Source organism: Canis lupus, chromosome 13 (genome assembly GCF_048164855.1).
Source record: "Canis lupus baileyi chromosome 13, mCanLup2.hap1, whole genome shotgun sequence".
Classification (NCBI taxonomy): domain Eukaryota; kingdom Metazoa; phylum Chordata; class Mammalia; order Carnivora; family Canidae; genus Canis; species Canis lupus.
This window is the reverse complement of record NC_132850.1, coordinates 13,780,049-13,801,772: the sequence shown is the minus strand read 5'-3', so window position 1 is coordinate 13,801,772 and position 21,724 is coordinate 13,780,049. Positions and strand designations below refer to the sequence as shown.

Below are 21,724 nucleotides of genomic sequence, written 5' to 3'. Positions count from 1 at the left end.
ACAAAACCACAAGTGCTTAATTCTAAACATAAGTAAAAAAAGAGGAGCACTGACTACATGCCTGAACATCTGAGCAGACACAGTAACTAAAGAAAGTCCCCTGACAACTGAGACACAAGTTACTGGGCCTCAGCAGAAAAAAATCTCTTCAAAAGTTTCTCTTGAACTTTAAAGCCTATAGAAACATAGACATGTATCTCTCTCTACAAATACAAGGTCTATCTTTTAATCTACCTGTCTGTCTATGAACTCCATGACCCCGAAGGCAGGATTCTAATGAATCTAGAAGCCACATGAATCAAAATTCCCTGTCAGGATTAGGGTCTCCAGCAGACCTTCATACGTCCATGTGGAGACTTACAGGGCTAATTTGGAAACACAAATCTATCTGTTCAGAATAGGGATGTTTTAATACAGCTTCCAAATGGATAACTCTTGCTCAAATCATCGGTTTTGAGATGAACTTTTTGATAGACAGTTTGTTTAAATTTTGTCAGTGATGTCTGATAGTTATAATAAGCTATACAAATTTAATATGTTCCTTTAGCTTTTTGATACCATCTGTAAATATAGATTTTATTTCCATGCTCTTGATGGCATGCCTCTTAGGTGTTCAAATTTCCATATAATTTTTAAACTACCTAGGGTGAGGTTTGTTTGTTTGTTTGTTTGTTTTTAATCTATGGCAACTCTGTTTTCTATATTATTATTAGTGAGTGAGGCAAGGAATTTCCAATTTGAAGTTAACAACAAAAACAGATAAAGAGGTATTATTTTCTTTACACTCAAATTATTACAAGTGTCTAGCTTTGGTTGCCAAAGCTTTTTTTAGAGGGAGGGCTGGAATCTTTACATGGTTAAGATTCTCCTGGGGAATTAGGGAGAGGTTATGTGAGGTACCATATACCAACAATATACAGCATCATCATTACCACTAAAAGGAGAGTATAATCTGTGCTATTTTTATATATAAGCCATATCCATAATGTTAAATGCCTCTGAATCTATTGAAAACAACCATCATGTACTATTTTTCACTTTTAGGAACTACAGTATTTAATTAGGGTTAAAGTGACTCTAATTATTAATAAACTTGCTAATAGTAAGCTTACTTCAAGAGGACTGGGCTGGGGAGGAGTATCTAGTACTATGTGATATGTAATATATTCTAAACAAAAAGTAAGCCTTTTAAAATCAAATTATACTTGCAGGAATAAACATTTTACATACATAATTGCTGCCTTGTCTTTTCTAATGATGATTATTCAAAATATCAGTACAGAAAGAGAGACTAAGCATTACCTTTCCCTGAGAGAAGCTCTATTTAACACAGGGCTTGGAGAATGCTTCGGCATTGTTGAAGGTGCTGAATGGACTAGTAAGGTCCTTGCTGAATGCTGGGGCTTGCTACATGACCTTGAGCTTAAGTACTCATCACATCTTTCCAAAGAGTCATCAAAGTCTCTCCCATGGGGTGTCCTGATAACCTGTTCAAAAAATTTGAATGTGTATACAAATTTTATTTGTATACACATAATAAATGTGATACTATCATACATAGATGCAACCTTAGAACCTTTGTAAGAATTAAAAAAAAAAAAAAAAAACTATAATGCCACAACCATATTTGAAGGTAAGTTTCAGAATGTAGAGGTCATCCTTATCACTGTAAAAGTAAATGTTAGATACATCTGGTTATTCATTCCACTTATCTAAAATTTATAAAACTTTATCAATTCCAAGAGCTTTTGAGCAGTGGTGGGGTAAAGGTAGGGGTGTATATATAAAACAAAGGACAGGGACGCCTGGGTGGCTCAGTGGTTGAGCCTCAACCACGGAGTGGTTGAGGATCCCTGCAGACCCAGGATCAAGTCCCACGTCGGGCTCCCTGCATGGAGCCTGCTTCTCCCCATGTCTCTACCTCTCTCTGTGTGTCTCTCATGAATAAATAAATAAAATCTTTTTTAAAATAAAATAAATAAAACAAAGGACAATACACAGAAACTAATGATAGTCTAATTTAGGTATGAGGGCAATCAGAACAGAATTCTATCCTTATACTCATTCATTGACTCATTTGTTCTGGAGACAAAATGAATAAATCAGGATAGAAAAATTAATTAATTCCTACCCTTATTATGGGGACCTTAGATCCTAGTATAATTTACATTCTACTAAGGAAAAAGAGTTTTAAAAACACACACATACCAAGTAAATAGGTAAAATATATAGTTTGTCTAAGGATGGTAAATACCATGATAAGAAAATAGAGCAGAGAGGAGATAAGAAGTACTGATGGGTGATATAGGAGGGGTATGGAGGGAAGGAGCTGCTACTTTAAGTAGGTTAATCAATGGAGACCTGACAGAGAAAAAGAATGTAAGACCTTAGACCTAAGGAGTAAAGGCCTAAAGACCTTAGTAAAGACCACAAGACCTAAGTCATGGGGACATCTGTAGGAAGATCATTCCAGAAAGAAAGAAAAATAAAAGTAAAGATCTTTGGGGTGGGGTGGAGAGTAGAGCATGGCCTGGTATATTAGAAAAAGCAAGGAAAAAAAAAAAAAAAAGAAAAAGCAAGGAAGCCAACAGAGGTGAACTAAATAGTAGGTGAAGTTAAAAAGGTAGATTTTAGGGATAAGGCTTCTATGCTGTGACTATTTTTTTAAAAGGAGAATTCCCTGACTACTGCATTAAGAACGGTCTATAGAGGGGCCAAGGGCAGAAACAGGGAAATCAGCTAGGAAATGGTTATAATAAAATATGGAAAAGGATGCTGGATTGGATCAGAGTGATATCAATGGAGATGAAAAGTGATCAGATCCAAAAGGCAAATGAAATATAGAGCCAACAGGATTTGCTGATGGACTAGAGTCAAACATAACACCAATATTTTGGTCTAATCAACCTAAAGAGTTGAGTTTATAAGTAGCCTTCCAACTGGGGGGGACAGAAGAGTAAATATTAGGAGTCTGTTTTTAGACATGTTGAGCTTCACATATCTATCAATTTATTAACCACCCAGCATATTAGAATAGAATTCAGGAGAAGAGTCCAGCATAAAGATACAAATCGTATTTAAAGACAGGGCACTGGGTGATATCACCAAGGGAGTGGTGATAAATAGGGAGTGAACATAAATAGAAATAAGAAAGCATCTGTAGACAAAGGCCTGGGGAATATCTATCCAGAAGATGAGACGGAAACATCAGATTAAGGAGTGGTCAGGGAAGAAGGGGAAGAAACAGGAAGATGTATCATCAAATGAAGAATGTTATTTCAAGTAAGAGGAGTAACTAAGTTAAATACTGCTGATAAATCAAATTAGAAACAACTGGGAATGGACCTTTATATTTTAGCATTTGGAAGGTCATCAGTAATATCAACAAGAGTAGCACTGATGAGGTGATGGAGTGATAATCTGGAGTTGAGTTCAAGAAAGAATGAGAGAGAGGAACTGCATTCATTTAATAAATACTTAATCTACAGTCACTGTTGTAAGTGTTGGGACTATGACAATGAACATAACACAGTCCCTGCCTTTATAAGCCAGTGTTCTAGCAGTATTATTTCGTAAATATTTGACCTTTAAGGAGGTCAATTTAATCTTCAGGAAAGCCACCTAATCTTTCTCAGACTCATTTCCCTCATAAGTAAAATACAGTTACTCTATCTTATAGATCTTCCCTAATTTAAAGTATTTAGTAGAACATCTAGGTTGTATGAATTACACAATAAATGTAAGTCATTTATTATTAAATAATAAATAAAAAGCACAACTTTTTGTTTCGACCCTACCACAATTTTCATTACTTTCCAGAATTACAGCAACATATGAGTCAGCTGAGAGAATCAAGCTTTCATCCCAGAACCAAATAGCACATGATTCAAATGGCTCAGTTACAGTCCCCCAAAATATGATCAAGAAATATGTGATCTATACTGAATAAAAAATTGAAAATTTTTCCACTATTAGCTGTTCACAGAGAAAGTAAAAGCATAGTCAATGTCAAGAACAAGATCAAAGAGGTCCATGGTCAACAAATACAAGGGTATATATATAGAAGAGACTTACAGGAACAAAAAGAACCTGCCATAATGCTGTTTCTAGAGTTATATCAAATATGAACCCCCTTGGCTTATGCTAGAGAGACTATTTTCTCTTCATTAATATCCTTTTCTCTTTTTTTAAGATTTTATTTATTTATTGGAGAGAGAGTGAGAGCACACATGTACACAAGCAGGGGGAGGGGCAGAAGGAATGAGAGAAGCAGGCTCTCCACTAAGCAGGGGGCCTGATGTAGGACTTGATCCCAGGACTTGATCCCAAGCCCTGAACCAAAGGTGGATGCCCAACTGACTGAGCCACCCAGGCACCCTTCTTTGTTAATTTCAACATCATCTGAGTCATGATGACTAGGAGGGTCACTTCATTTTTTACTAAATTTTCTCCCCGAACTAGTCAGCAATATTTTAAATACAGCCTATTTCTCTATTTATCGGAATATTCACTGAGAATCTCTTGAACCACATATTAGCTAATACTCAGGTCTAGAGAGGTACAGGGATTTGAATGCACAATCCAGATGAAATGCGGCATAAACACAAAGAAAACTGACGGTGAGATATGCTGTGTCAAATACATCCTAATGACAATAACGCAGAGGGCTATTCAACAATTTTCGTCTGAATGGTGGAAGTCTCATGGAGGAGGTGGGATTGGAATCAAAGCCATATGCACAGCAAAGAAAGAGAAAGGGCATTCAGAATAAGGGAAAAGGTGCAAGAAAAGATGAACACTGCACATGGTAACATGGTTATCTCTACAGGAAAGCAATAGGAGAGAATATCTTAGAGGTGGAAAGGGGCACATTATAGAGAACTTTCAATGCTGTAACTCGATACTACTCAACATTTATTAAGCATATTTTATGTATGAAATACTGAATAAGGTAGGAGACAATAGCAATCACAGATAAATGTAATAGAAGACCTCAAAGAAGTTACAATCCATGATGGCAGACATTAAAAACAAGTAGTGATAAAACAAAAAGGAAGGAAATTAGAACTAAATAGAACTGTGCAACAGGAAAATAGCTAGGATGTGTTCTTTCTGGAATCAGAGTATTTGTATTGTAATGTTTTATATCTACATGGAGGACTGAAAGGTATAATGAGGGGGTGAGTCTTTACTAAGAATCCATTTCAAACTTGCAGTCTTAAGCCTTAGCTTATGAAACATTTCCATAGCTCTGATGAGTTTTCCATAGGTTATTCAGAAACCAAATGGCTCATTACAGAAGAGTTCCATTTCTTGGTTGATTCCTCAAGGACAGCGGCTTACCATCCAGAAACCTGGGTTCAAATCCCTGCCTGACCAGGTCATTTCCTCTCTAAGCTTTCGTTTCCTTATTTATAAACTGAGCAAATAATCTAAGAGAGAGAGAGAGAAAGCAGATATTGGTAACTAAGAGCAGTTTCTCAGTTGTGCCAAGAACATTCCTTAGTGAATCCTATTTCAGGTAAGTAATCAATTCCTATCTTATCTAGTTTAAAAATCCATATGCTCAGGGGCGCCTGGGTGGCTCAGTGGTTGAGCGTCTGCCTTTGGCTCAGGGCATGATCCCAGGGTCCTTGGATCTGAGCCTGCTTCTCCCTCTGCCTATATCTCTGACTCTGTTTGTGTGTCTCTCATGAATAAATAAATAAAATCTTTTTTAAAAAAATCCATACGCTCACCTACCTGGTTTGGTTTTAGAGAGATGTACTTTTCTTTACACTGGAGAAGAATTTAGAAGAAATGCCAAAATAATGCAATAAAAATGCTAAGTAATTCCTAAATAGATCAATCCTTATGTGTATGTGAGGGAGAAAGTGTTTAAACTTTGACCACTGTAGTATGCATTTATAGAAATAACTTGTTTAATCCCCACAACAGTCTGATGGAGTAGATATTTTTATTCTCTGTACTTCATAGCATAGGAACCTGAAGCAAAGTTGAACAGCTACTAAGTAAGCGGTCTCAGGCCAGTGACATATGAGAGATCTAGGGCAGATCTTCCAAGTAGAAAACTCCTAGAGCCAAAGTCCCTCAATATGCCTCAAAGGAAAGTCTCACAGAAGACAGTCTCAATCTGATTTACTAACAACTCAAAATACAGAGCTCAGGAACAAACTGACAAGCTGTTCTCAAAGAAGAAGGAAGACATTTCCAATTAATTTTATGATCATAATAATGCTACCAAACTACTCATGGATAGTAGAAGGCTAATTACAGACCATCCTCACTAGAAACCATATATGGAAACAATGTTAGATAAAAATATGAAAAAATTAAATTTAGTAACATTAAAAAAAAAATATGACCAAGTTGGGTTTATTTAAAGAATACAAAGATAGGTTTGCATTAGAAAACCTATTAACCAACTCAACAGATGCTGAAAAAAAAAAGGCATTCGATAATATTCACATCCATTCATAACTTTAAAAATATTCTTTACAAATAGGGAATTGCAAAAGGAACTTTGTTAATTTGCTAAAGGATATTTAACAGTAACCTACTGCAAATCATAGGTGTGAAACCTTAGACATGAGCCTATCAAAGACAGGATCAAGACAAGAGGGCACATTGTATTAGGCTATGCTGCAGTAGCAAATTAAGTTTGAAAATCCGTGGCTTAACATAATAAAGATTCATTTTTCCTATGTTTTATAGTAACAGAGGTTAGCAAGTGAAATTACACTTCACAAAACCGTCCAAGGGACACGTGGGTGGCTTGGGGTTTGGCACCTGCCCTTGGCCCAGGGCATGGTCCTGGGGTCCTGGAATCGGGTCCCACGTTGGGGTCCCTGTGTGGAGCCTGCTTCTCCCTCTGTCTGTGTCTTTGCCTCTCTCTGTGTGTCTCTCAAGAATAAATAAATAAAATCTTAAAAAAAAAAAAAGTCCAAGGACTGTTCTAATGAGGCACACTGAACAACTTATAGCTGTATGATCTAGAACATGAAGCCTCATTGCCACTAAAACAAGAAAGAGTTCATATCAATTTGTCTATGTTTCACCCTGGAAAGGATCCACATAATCTTCCTTCATAGCCCATCAGCTAAAGTAGGTCCTATATAGCTGTGGAAGAGGGCTTGAGAAGGTGGAAGAGGACATGAATAGTCAATAAGCAATAAATGTCTCTGCCACATCCACTATCACCACTTTTATTCAGCATTGTATTAAAGATCCTAGTAAGTTAAGACAAAGAAATAATTTGAATGGCAGAAATAAAATTAATTATATGCAGATGATACAGTTTCTTCTATTAAGAAATTCAAGAATATCTATAACAAGTATGTTATACAAAAATAAATTTCAAACCTATATATCAGTGAAACACACGAAAAAATGTAATTTTACATAAAAGACTGTTTACAATAAAAACCCAAGCTGTAAGGTTTCTAGAATAAATCTAACAATTCATAATGCATTAATGGAAAAGCATATATAACTTTACTGAGATATGCGAGAAGTGAGATCATGGGCAATCACATGGCTCAACTATCAGATCAAAGAAGAGGCCCACCTACTAGAACAAGACTTTACTATGAATTCAAGCAAATTCCTGCACAAGAAAATAACACTATAAACCAGTAAATAACCATCGTTTGCCCCAGGACATTCCCATAAATCATTTATTTACCTGAACAGCAGCCTGCTCAATCATCAATCAGCTCCCTTCTTAAAACAAGAGATTCTTAATCTGGGCAAACAATTCCCTTCTCGGGATAACAGATCACTTAATTGGACAAATCCTTCCTTACCAAATAAACTGCTTACTTATCAAGACTTGATTTAAGATCCCAATCTTTGTGTCCATTAATCCCAAACTTTTATATAACAAACCTTGTCAATCAGATTCCCTCATTAAAAGCCCTACCTTAAAATACTGGAGCGCAGACTCCAAAACCCCCCAAGTATCTGCCCTTAACCTTCACCTTTCAGAGACACTGCTCCAACTGCTGTTGAGGTGGTAGCTCTCCCTTACTGCCTTACGTCATCATAAACTCAGCTTGGCTTGATGTCAACAGACTATTATTCAGTTATTGTCGTGTTCTTTGAGTGAGTTGGCCGTAGACAATCCTAGAAGTCCAATAAGATATAAACAGACAACCCCTTGCAGCCATAGCTAAGACCTTCAATTTAGAAAATGTATTCTTCTGAGACTTCCTGAGCTTCCCTCCTGGAATATGACTGCACAATGAGGTAAGCGAATCTTGGTGTTGAGTCTGGGCCCTGACTTCCTTTTGCCAAACTTCCCAAATGCTTACTTTGTCTTCTAGGAAAGCAGAACCCTTCAGTAATCTTTTCACCATCTGATCAGGTCTGAAAACTCATATCCCTAGCAGAAGTCTGTCTTTTCATTAACAATACTAATACTAATATGTCTCTATCTTTGTTATTTTTTGTGGAGAGTCTATAAGAGGAAGAGCATAGGAAAAATGAACAAACGTTAAGCTACTAAATCCATCCTTGAGTCAGGCCCATGGATGAATAGGCTCTGATATTCTTATCACACCACAATCCTTAGAGTAAAAACTGCCATGTCATTTGTCAAAATATCACGATAATGTCTTGTTTTTTTTTTTTTTTCCTTGTTTTTTCCATGGGAAAAAACACCTCTAGGAGAAATTGCTTCCAAATCTTCCATCTTCTTAGAATTGATTTGTCAGGTCTCCAATTTGGATAACTACTGGGTTGGAGCCTGAGACACAAGCAGTCCACTGGCCAACATTGCCAGACTCGTGCACTTGCTTCACTTTAAGTCTGTGCCCTCTCCAACTTAGATTCAAGCTGCCTACATGTATTCACACTATAATTTTAAATCACACAGTTACTGTTTTAAGCAGCATGATTTTAGTAATGTCTATGCAAAGAGACTCCTCTGCTATGAGGGCAGCAGGGTGTTCACAAAGCTTGCCTGGCAGGACTCAGCCCTGCCACAGACTGACAACCACTCTTCCTTTCTCAAGGAATCCATTTGCCCAGCTATCCTGCTCCTTTTTCTAGCAAAGTATATTACAAAGGGGTTCAAGTAGGGTGGGAACTTGAGAGAGGAGATAGAGAACGTCAATTCATAGGTCACCGGGTCATAAATAGCCCCATGTAGATCTTATGGACTGGCCTATGCATCACCCAAAGATCCTGGCCTTCAAACTAGACTCAAGTGACTGAGTGGAACTGAGTGGCCTTTCTTGAGTAGGATGTGAATATGTTCTATGTTGGGAAAGGAAGGTATGCAGAGATATTTGGTGGCCAAAGGGGCAGACTGCGTCAGATATGGTTAGCTGTCCCCTAAAATGTGTATCCCTCTTATGTAGTATAAGGTTAATGGGAATCAGTTGCCTACCTCCTCCTTGTGCTTCTAGATGCGGCCATGTGCCCAGTTCTTGTCAATGGAATAGAAGAAGTGACTTAGGTTACTGCCAGGCTTTTAAGAAACAGATGCACTGGACTGTTAATGAGGAATAAACTTACATTGTGTTAAGACACTGAAATAGTCAAGTTTCAGAACACATAGCACTACTCTAATATATTCAGTGAGCTAAAATCAAGAAGTAGAAATATAGACATGACCTGGAGAAGGCTAGTGATAACATAATAGGAACAGAGTGTGTAAGTTCAGGAGCAGTAGGAACAACTAAATTGCCAGGAATACTAAGCAGAAAACTCTGACCTTGATGTGATATTCATCCACAAATTCAAACATTATGTGTCCACCAGATACCATATGCCTTGCTAGCAAGTGAGGATAAAATGAACACATTACACTTACTTTCAGCAATTTAGGAAGACACATTAAATCCGTATTCTGCTAAGTCCAAGAGGCACCCAGTGTAATAAGGCAATGATTAGGTATGTGAGGATGCTAAAACTGATGTAAGGCTACCAGAAATCAACCATATATTCCACATGTACTTCACAATTTTGCCTAAAGCCAGGTCTGCTTCTCCACTTCCACTAAGGTGGTCCCCTATCTCTTTTAAATAAATATAGGAACTCTCCAGTTTTGAGAGATATCATAAAATTCATTTTCCCAAATTGTTTAGAAGTGGATAAAGAAGTAGAAGCAATGTTCATTTGAATGTCTAGCAGCGAAAGGAAGGAGAAAGAGAGGATGATAAAGATATAGGGATTCAGACTGTGAGATATGTTCTTTTTCAGGAGCTTTGTGCAATTTGTTTTCTGTCATTTAAGATAGCAATAAAGATTCCTGTTGAATTAATTAATTGATTAATTAATTAATTAATTTTAAAGATTTATTTATTCATTCATTCAGAGAGAGCGAAGAGAGAGGCAGAGACACAGGTGGAGGGAGAAGCAGGCTCCATGCACGGAGCCCGATGTGGGACTCGATCCCGGGTCTCCAGGATCACACCCCAGGCTGCAGGCGGCGCTAAGCCGCTGCGCCACCGGGGCTGCCCTCCTGTTGAATTTATAAGGCTGCATAAAATCCAGTGATATAATCAATAAGAAAAGTTTTAAAAATGGAACCCATTATACAAATTTAAGTTGATTTTATTATTATGTTTATAGTCAAAAGAGAGGGAGCCAATACATAAATGCAAAGAAGGTGTTAACATTATTAAGAAGGCAGAGCAGAGAGAAAGTGGAGATTAACAGAAACGTTGAAGCAGAAATGAAAACAACTGAGAACAATGCCATCCACAACTAACACTTTCTTTGACAGAGTAAAATACGATGTCATATATAGAAAATGAGAAGGAGAGGAAAAGTTTGGACTGTGTTATAGAATCAACAAGAGAACAAAATGATCAAGTAGCTCTGAAGGCCAAATTGAAGCTAGAAAGGATATCCTTATAAAGGCCCAGGTAAAATGGGTTCTATAAATCTTTCCAGAAATACCCTGTTGTTATTAGATATATATCCATTTATTTATTCATACACTGATTACATATGGCATCATTGATTTTTTTCAACCAAAGCCCCTGTAATAGATTGAATTGTATCTCTCCAAATTTGTATGTTGAAGCCCTAACTCCTATTTGACTGCATTTGGAGTATGGAATTAAGATTAAATGAGGTCGGGCAGCCCTGGTGGCTCAGCAGTTTAGCACTGCCTTCAGCCCAGGGCCTGATCCTGGAGACCCAGGATCGAGTCCCACGTCGGGCTCCCTGCATAGAGCCTGCTTCTCCCTCTGCCTGTGTCTCTGTCTCTCTGTGTGTGTGTGTCTCTCATGAATAAATAAATAAAATCTTAAAAAAGAGATTAAATGAGGTCATACTCGTGAGGTCCTAATCTGAAAAGTTTAGTGTTCTTATAAGAAGAGACACCTCTTTGAGGAACCTCCACACAGTTTTCCAGAGTGGCTGCACCAGTTCACATTCCCACCAACAGTCCAAGAGGGTTCCCCTTTCTCCACATCCTCTCCAACATTAGTTGTTTCCTGTCTTATTAATTTTCACCATTCTCACTGGTGTGAGGTGGTATCTCATTGTGGTTTTGATTTGTATTTCCCTGATGGCCAGTGATGCAGAACATTTTCTCATGTGCTTGTTGGCCATGTCGATGTCTTCCTTTGTGAAATTTCTGTTCATGTCTTTTGCCCATTTCATCATTGGATTGTTTGTTTCTTTGCTGTGGAGTTTAAGTTCTTTATACTAGCCCTTTATCTGATACGTCATTTGCAAATATCTTCTCCCATTCTGTAGGTTGTCTTTTAGTTTTGTTGACTATTTCTTTAGCTGTGCAGAAGAGAACTGCCCTACGACTCAGCAATTGCACTGCTGGGGATTTACCCCAAAGATACAGATGCATGAAACGGCAGGACACCTGCACCCCAATGTTTATAGCAGCAATGTCCACAATAGCCAAACTGTGGAAGGAGCCTTGGTGTCCATCGAAAGATGAATGGATAAAGAAGATGTGGTGTATGTATACAATGGAATATTACTCAGCCATTAGGAATGACAAATACCCACCATTGTTTCGACGTGGATGGAACTGGAGGGTATTATGCTGAGTGAAATGAGTCAATCGAAGGACAAACATTATATGGTCTCATTCATTTGGGGAATATAAGAAATAGTGAAAGGGAATAAAGGGAAAAGGAGATAAAATGAGTGGGAAATATCAGAGAGGGAGACAGAACATGAGAGACTCCTAACTCTGGGAAGTGAACAAGGGGTAGTAGAAGGGGAGGTGGGCGGGGAGACGGGGTGACGGGCACTGAGGTGGCACTTGACAGGATGAGCACTGGGTGTTATGCTATATGTTGGCAAATCAAACTCCAATAAAAAAATATACCAAAAAAAAAAAAAAAAAGAAGAAGAGACACCAAAGCTTGTGCTCACATGCTCTCTCTCTCTGCCATGTGAAGACACAGTGAAAAGGCAGCTATCTTCAAGCTAGGAAGCAAGCTCTCACCAGATACCAATTTGGCTGGCACCCCAATCTTACACTTCCCAGCCTCCAGAACTGTGAGAAAATTTCTGTTGTTTATGTCACCCAGTTTATAATATTTATTATGGTAGCCAAAATTAAGGTAGCCCTCATTTTAAAAACAATTCTTTTTGTATTGACCTCTTTTATATCTTAAAATGGAATGTATTAAAAATGTAACTTACATATACACTTTCAAAAAAAATCAATGAATTGTCTTAATTGTAGTATAAACAAGAATTAATGGAACATGACCTAACATATGCATTTCAATTCATAAGTGCTCAAATATGACGACTCTTGAAAACATAAAGTATGCTCACACTCCCTTATGTAAATAAGTTTGGAGTTTTAAAATGTAAGAGATCATCAGCCACTATATACAAGAAAACCAAGAAAATAAATGAGCTGCTGTATACTTCATCACAGTGTAATACTACACCATACATTTTTAATAAAACAAAGTATAATCATTTATAATACACTTGTATTTCTATAATATATGATGTATCTCAAAACAATGTAAAGGTACCTTGTGTTTATGTAGAATTAGAATGGTTCTAATGATTATGAACATGTTTTTCACTTCCATTATGGTTAGCAAGACAGCTGAAAGCCATGTGGGACTTAAGAATTCCTCATTGTTTGGAACTGTCCCACTACTGTAGAATATCTAGCAGACCTGATCGTTAAATATCAAGAGTACCTCTTCTAAATGACTATTATAATGGTACCTGTTACTGCCTAAAATGCCACTGTGAGAGTCCAGGCCAGTCTCCACCGAGAACCCATATACTAAATGAATGCCTATTATACCGCCATATGGAACCATGTACATGGGAGAGAAGAAGCCAATGACTCAGGGGCAGTAATGGTACAACAGAAAAGAAATGAAGTGAAAAGAATACAAGAATTTATGAGAACAGCTGGTTATAATGCACCTAGGGCAAAGAGAGTTGAGTTTGGCCAAAAGAATAGATAATGAGTAACGCCTGGGTGGCTCAGTGGTTTACTGCCTGCCTTCTGCCTAGGGCATGATCCTGGAGACCCGGGATTGAGTCCCACGTTGGGCTCTATGCATGGAGCCTGCTTCTCCCTCTGCCTTTGTCTCTGCCTCTCTGTCTCTCATGAATAAATAAACAAAATCTTTTAAAAATAAAGGATAATGACTGACCAACTACAAATTTTAAAAAGGGAGGAAGTAGATACAATAGATAAGAAGAAGGAAAAATAGAAAAGGATGTTAAAAAGCCATTATCCCTTAGTACCTACTCTCTACTCAAATAAGACTGGTAGTTTCTCTTTTCTCTTAGGACACTGTATCTAGTCCAAATCCCAAGACTTTTTCACATTACTTTTCTTCTCTTGCTTATATAAAATATATTTCTCAACAGAATTCAGGCAAAAGTTCCACTTTTCCAGAATTCTTTTTGCAGTCACTCTCACCTTTGAGTTTTTTCCTTATAGAAATCCTAGTGTTCGGGATCCCTGGGTGGCGCAGCGGTTTGGCGCCTGCCTTTGGCCCAGGGCGCGATCCTGGAGACCCGGGATCGAATCCCACATCAGGCTCCCGGTGCATGGAGCCTGCTTCTCCCTCTGCCTGTGTCTCTGCCTCCCTCTCTCTCTCTGTGTGACTATCATAAATAAATAAAAATTAAAAAAAAAAAAAAAAAAGAAATCCTAGTGTTCTACTGCCTGAATATTCATTAACTAGCTACTATGTGCCTATAAGAGGATCCTTTATTCTTTCCATACAGAAGATAGCAGTGTTCAAGGCTATATATGCATTTCTATGAAAATCTACCCCTTGAATAAAAAAATAATCCTGTGAGTTTACTTACAACCTACTGCCTTACAAGGTTAGAATGAATGATCAACTTCTATCCTAACCCTAAAAGAATCAAGAGATGAGAGTGGGAGAGAATGAAAGATGGGTGGAAGCTCAGTTCTTTTAAAGAATTCCTTTGGAGGGCAGCCCCGTTGGCGCAGCGGTTTAGCACCGCCTGCAGCCCAGGGTGTGATCCTGGAGACCCGGGATCAAGTCCCACGTCAGGCTCCCTGCATGGTGCCTGCTTCTCCCTCTGCCTGTGTCTCTGCCTCTCTCTCTCTCTAGCTGTGTCTCTATGAATAAATAAATAAATAAAATCTTAAAAAAAAAAAAAAAGAATTCCTTTGGAAAGGAGGATTATAAATATATACACCTATCTTTAAATGGACCAGCCAACACAGAGCTGGATTGTATTCACGTTAGGTTAAAGATTAGTGTCCTATAAACTTTATACCTGTCTCTCCATTCTATATTCTTATATAATTGGTTTACTTGTTTTCTCTTAATAATCCACTCACATGGGACACCTTAGTGAAGCAGTTGGTTAAGTGTCTAACTCTTGGTTTGGGCTCATAACCTGGGCATCATGCTCAGTGCGGAGTCTGCTTGAGATTCCTTCTCCCTCTTCCTCTGCCCCTTCCTCTTGTTCTCTCTTTTTCTAAATAAATCTTTAAAAAAATCCACTCACACAATACACATATATTAGGAACCCACACCATATATCAGATAATATGGTAGGTACTAGCAATTATCAATTAAGCAAGATCAACAAGGTCCCTATCATTCTGGAACTTAGATTAGTAAAATAAGCAGGTTTTATTTTATTTTTCTTAAGATTTTAATTTTTTAAAAGGATTTTATTTATTTGAGATAGAGAACATAAGCACAAGTGGAGGGAGGGACAGAGGGAGAAACAGGCTCTCCACTGAGTAAGAAGCCAGATGACAGGCTTGGATTCCAGGACCCTGGAATCATGACCTGAACTGAAGACAGACACTTAACCGACTGAGCCACCCAGGTATCCCTTAAATTTATTTTAAATAGAGTGTGAGCAAGTAGGTGGAGGAGCAGAGGCGAAAGGAGAGAGAATCTGAGGCAGACTCCCTACTCAAGACCATCAGACCATGACCTGAGCAGAAACCAAGAGTGAGATGCTTAACTGACTGAGCCACCCAAGTGTCACCTCCTTTTTTTTTAAGATTTTATAAACAAGAAGATTTTTTTAAAAGATGAAAATAAATATATGATTATAAATTGTAAAGCATAACTTGACAGAAACATACAAAGACAGGCTTATCCCTTAGGTAGACCAACTAGTGTGGCTTCCCTGACAGACAAGGACTATCATGCTTTTTAATCTATGTGTGTGCATACCCACATATATATTACACACATCAGTGTGCTTGTATGTATGTGTATGTATTTGAAAACATTCCACATAATAGGATAGGTCTGCCCCAGGTGAATTATGCCAAGCAGCAGTCCTAAACGAGGGCACAACCAAATACAAACACTGTATGAGGGACAGTTCCACCAATTCAAATGCTATATTTCAAATGCTATATTCATAGTCCATACTAGTGGTTCTCAAATGCCAATCCTTGGGTAGATGGCAAGAGAGCTGCATCAGAATCACCTGGAAACTTATTAAAAATTTCAAAATATAAATAAATAAATAAATAAATAAATAAATAAATAAATAAATAAATAAATAAGAATTTCCAGTCCCCATTCTCAACAATTTTTTTTTTTTAACAATTTCAATTTAGTACCTGGAATGCATTTCTTTTATCATGCTCAAAGCATGGCAAAGTACTCAAACTATGCTGTTTAGTGCCAGTAAATGCAAAATAAATTGTTTTCAATTAAATAAGCAAAGGTATTAAAAGTAAAACTATGTTTTTTTGTGGTTTTTTTTTCTCAAATATAGTGACACTCCTTATCAAAATTTCACTTAGGAACAGAAAAGACGACCTCTGAGGTGATGCTTCTTAAAATGGAGGACACAAACTACTAGTGTATGGCAGATAATTTAATATGGTACCCAAACTAATTTTATTTTATTTTATTTTATTTTTCCAAACTAATTTTAGATGATACACAAGATTATTTTACATGGCACATGGACATATGCTAAATAACACTGAGTTACAAAGGAAAAGATGTATTATCTTTTCAATTTTCTTTCAGTCAGAAATCCTCAGTAAGCTATTGGTATGTCTCCTACACTTCTCTATCACTCCTTATCTCATTTTAAGAAATAGAGAACATGCCTCAGAGCCTTTGGAAAACAACCATTATCTAGCCAGAACTTAGTAACACTGTTCTCTTTTCCCTGTATCCTTTAGGGCTATCATCCATCTAAGGCATGGGATACTGATATTTCATTTATAGTAGTGAGAAAAAAGGTGAATTTAAAGAAAATAGCATAAACTGCATACAGATTTTGTAAAAATTGTGAGGATGCTCTAAGAATGAAAGTTAGAAACAGTACTGTGCAAAGTATTACTAAAATTAACAATCAATGCCTTTGTCTATGTCTCTCTCTCTCACATACACACATATACATACACAAACACATTCAGTAAGTAATTGATGTAAATAATCAAAAGCCACAAATAATTATAGGAAGACATTCAATGAAAAGTCTATTCTACCACTTGACAATGTAGCCAAAATAATGATATTCCATGATGTGACAATTATTGTTTGTACATTTTCTTGACTCAATGATTATGATAATCTCTTACCATACATGTAAGAAACATACATATGCTTTTATGTGAGAGCCAAGACAATTAACATTCCGCAATTTATACTACATACCTTATAATCCTTGGGTCGGTAGCAGCCAAGATGAGAATGCTCTGAAAAAGGATGTACAAAAGAATTAAATTATACATACTTCGTATCAGAAAGAAGATTTGGTTTTATCTTTGGTTTTTGCTACTATCATTCTGTTTCTATGATTATAATTTCACACAGCAGTTTTCAGAAAGATCTAAAAATTCCCTCAACAATGCCACATAAGTAAAGATGATATGCAACAAGTTAAAACTATATCTGTTCTTCAGCAATTAGGTGATTTCACAAATACTATTTTCATTAGAGTTGGAGATATCAGACTATAGACTGGAGATATCAGAATATATACAATCAACAATTGGTTGTTGCCAAACCAATTCACCTACATGAAATGGATAATCTTAAATTGATAACCAGTTTATGAAGAAATATAATTTGAATATATAGATTTGATAGATATTGCCAAACTGCATATATTCCTATTCTTGGAGTCCACGCTAGGGTCAAGTGAGTATAACGGAAACAAAACCAGCTTTAGAGTGTGGTGACAGAGGGGTACAGACCTTTTTGACAAATAGATTTGTATTACAGTCCAATCCCTAGCACCTCCTATATAACCTTGGGCTCATTATTTAACCTTTCTCAGATTCCTCATCTGTCTCATGTACCTCTTTCATAAGTTCTTTTAAATATTATATGAAATATTACATGTGAGGCAATAAAATAAATGTTAGCTACTATTACTAACATCATCATCAACATTGCTGCTCCCAAGTTCTAAGTCAAACAAGGCTAGGTGCAATTTCCAATTCCACCACTTATTAAATGTATTACACTTTGGACAAGTTATACAACTAATCTGTGTTTCATTCCTTAAATTAAAAGTATGAAGACAATGCCTACTTTGCCTCAGAGAGTCATAGTAATTAAATTATACAATTTATGAAAAGTTCCTAGCATAGTATCTGTAACAAAGTTGATTATAAAACTATTCTAACTTTCTCCTGGGATAAGGACCACTATATTGCAGATGCAGATTTGGGGTTTTACTAGTTAGTTAAAGGAGTCAATATTTAAGTATTATAATCTCTGTATATTAACATTCAAGCAAATCAGAACCATGGTTTGCAATTCTACTTCCTTATACATTCTAGTCAAAGCATTCTAACATCCTATAATTTATTTTCCCAAACCACCTTAATCAAAAAGAAAAATGACTGTATAGAGACATAGGATATTCTATATTCAATTAATTAATTTTCTTTTATAGCACAAGATTTTGTTTGTTGTTCAAAAGTCCTGAACCATTACAGAGAAAGCTGAAACATTAATGTTTTTCACACAAGGCCAACTTTACCATTTAATTCAGTAGCCTAAAAAAAAAATAATAATTCAGTAGCCTCAACTTACTTCAAGTGCTTTTCAAAATTAAAAATAAAAATAAATCCCAGCTCAACTCCTCTTCTATAAAGTCTAATAATATATAGTATGGCCACAGTAGCAGAAATAAAAGAATGATAAGGAAATAATGAACCTAATTCTCCACACATGCTAACTTTGAAAATTAAGGTAATAATTTCTATACTTGGTATATATTCTTTCTGGCAGCTAATGTAATATTAAAATATCAGTATATTAAAACACCAGTATGTCTTCTGCTTTCCACAATCCACTTATAGACTTACTCTAACAGGGACAGATTTATAATTTTCTTTTATTTTTAGAAATCTAGCTGTTACTGAGGTTCCCCCAATGTTTGCACTTAATCACCCTTACCAATAATTACTCACTAACAATATTCTAAAAGCAGGAGATAAAGGAGATAAAAGTCGTGGCCCATGCTCATTAAATGCTCATAATTTACTTTGATTAAGTTATGCAAAGTTGAATAACAGCAGCATAAAACAAGAGGCTAAGTCAGAATGGTACAGGCAATTAATGCTATTTTTAAAAGTCATATCAGAAATTAATCTCTCAAGGTTGAATCTCTCAAGAAAAAAACTTCCTAGAGGAGGAGAAAGCTGACCTAGGCCTTAATGAATGGGTAACACTTAAAAGTATGAAGAAAAATTAGAGCTAATTCAGATAGTGCTTGACTTTACTTCTTTAAACCTGAGGTTCCTTCACCTATAAAATGGAGATAAATAATAGTATCTAAAATTCTTGATTATTTTAAGTGACAATGAAATATTAGTACTTAGAATAGAGGCCAGCAGAAACACATTCATAAATGTTAGCTATTACTTGGTTCTCTTAATAACCTCATGAAATAGGTGTCATGGACCAAATATTTGTATCCTTTCAAAATTTGTATGTTGAAGCCCTGGCCCTCAACAGGCTCAATTATGACTCAGTCCTAAAGGACCAATCCTGACTTTAACCAAGAAGGACTTAAGGGGCTTTCATCTAAAGCTTAGCATCCCTGTAACAGCTCATTCTTTCTATTAAAGTAATTCTTGAGCCCCATTCTGATGATTATAGCCAATATGTGTTCCCTATCAGTCAATCCCTACTTTGGCAAACTTTATAGTACCCTACCTCAAAGGGTACTACCATTTTCTTTTTTTCATAATTTCAAGAAATTGAACCCCATTCTGGTAGTGAGTGCAAAGCATCCCTGCTGATAAATGTGTGTACCTATGAACCTTCAAAGAGCATACCCCTGGACTCCTTTATCAGTATATGCCCTATTGTTATCCTAATATACACATAACATTGTAAGGCTGGCCTCTGTTCTCCTGTGAATTTATGGGCCATTCAGCCATGTGTTTGCTATATGCCAGTCCCTATAACTGGAAGCAAAGCTAAGATATCCAGCTTTATAAAATAAAACCACAGTTGAGTATCTCTCAGGAGATCCTACCTTCTAAAAAGGAAAGACATATAACATGTGTTTTCTAGATGTTTCCTATCTCTTGCTCATTTATGATACCTTCACCAGAAACTATTTACTCTTGACTTCTGATGTTTTCTTCTTTTTTATTTCTATCACTGTCTGAAGTCTCAGCAGCAAAAGTCTCCGACTTTCCCCCTCACTATTTTATTATTGTCTGAAGTCTAGCAAATAGCACACTTATCAGTGACTGGAAGAGTGATGATCAAGAAAAAGTATAAATTAATGTCTAATAAGTACATGAAAAAACATTCAATGCCATTACTCAGATGTAAATTAAAATAAAATTACAGTGAGACAGGACTGCTTACTCACTAGAATGGTTAAAATAAAGGCAACAACAAGGCACGCCTGGGTGCCTCAGCGGTTAAGCATCTGCCTTCAGCCCAGGGCGTGATCCTGGAGACCCGAGATCGAGTCCCAAATCAGGCTCCCTGCATGGAGCCTGCTTCTCCCTCTGCCTGTGTCTCTGCCGTTCTCTCTCCCTCTGTGCCCCCCGTCCCTGTATCTCTCATAAATAAATAAATAAAATCTTAAAAAATAATAATAATAAAGTGGCTTTACCATTAAAAAAAAATAAAGGCAACAACAAGTGCTGTCAAAGATGTGGAAAAACTAGACCATTATATACTGCTGGTGGAAATTGTAAAATGGTACAGCCATGTTGGAAAACAGTGGCAATTTCTTAAAAAGTCAAACATAAATTTACCATATGAACTAACAATTCACTCCTACCTATCTATTCATAAGAAATAAAAACATGTATCTATGCGAAGACTTCAATGCAAATGCTCAAAGTAACATCATTTATAATGGCCAAAAAGTGGAAATAATATAGGGGCTCAGGGTGGGAATACAGATTTACTGCAAATGAGTATGAGGAAACTCTTTCGGATGATAAAAATACTCTAAGAATGGATTGTGGTGATTTTACAACTGTGCAAATTTATTTAAAATCCTTCAGTTGTGTACACAAAGCAGGTGAAATTTATGATATATAAATTATAAGTTACTAAAATTCTTAAGAATGTTTAATAAATAATAAAGAAATGAAGAAACTAAAAGATGAATTCCTAAAAATGACATAGCTCTGCTGCTCACTGCCTTATGAGATGAGGAAGCATACATTTAAATAAAAGCTGAAACAAAATATTTTACTAACAAATATATTTATGATGACTATGCTATTTTACTCAGAAGAGTTTAATGTTGCTATTTATTGCTCTCTACTCAAGTTATGACATATGAGGATTTGGAACGTAATTTCCAACTTATTTTACTTTACAAACAACCACCAAAGAGATTAGTGGAAGCTCATAAAAGAATCTTCAAATGAAGGGAATAAGGAAGTTTCCTGAAGAGGGAAACAGAATCTAACATCTTTTCATATTCTAAGGAAATAAAAAGGGGCCCAGATGATAACCTCAATTTTCTCCTCAAAAACACCAATAGTTGGCTAAAGCTTACAAACATTCTTGTAGCAGAAGACATGCTGGATCTCTTTAAAAGGACTACACATATTACAATTGGAATGATACACTATGGAAATTCCAGATAAAGAAATTGTACTTGAAAAATTTATCTTAAAAAAAAAAAAGAAAAATTTATCTTAAAAAAATATACCTAAGTGGAAGTAGAGAAAGTAGGAGGAGGTTGGTGAAGGTAAGGAGGTTGGCCCAGGAAGCGTAGGACCCCAGACTGACCAGGGATGTTCTGTAACTCTCCAACAAGACACTCAGCCTGTCCAGGCCTC

General features: G+C 36.5%; 1 protein-coding gene across 3 annotated transcripts in view; it reads right to left on the bottom strand.

Annotated features, from left to right (window-relative positions):
- The window catches only part of SPATA6 (spermatogenesis associated 6), a 145,931-nt gene that overhangs the window by 43,241 nt on the left and 80,966 nt on the right, over positions 1-21,724 (bottom strand). For 2 of the 3 annotated variants that reach the window (XM_072772211.1, XM_072772212.1), the window contains exons 9-10: positions 17,100-17,140; positions 1,303-1,487 (exon numbers count right to left, since the gene is read on the bottom strand). In XM_072772211.1, coding sequence (XP_072628312.1) covers positions 1,303-1,487; positions 17,100-17,140 — 226 coding nt within the window. The remainder of the gene's footprint in view (positions 1-1,302; positions 1,488-17,099; positions 17,141-21,724) is intronic. The other variant, XM_072772213.1, reaches the window with a different exon arrangement.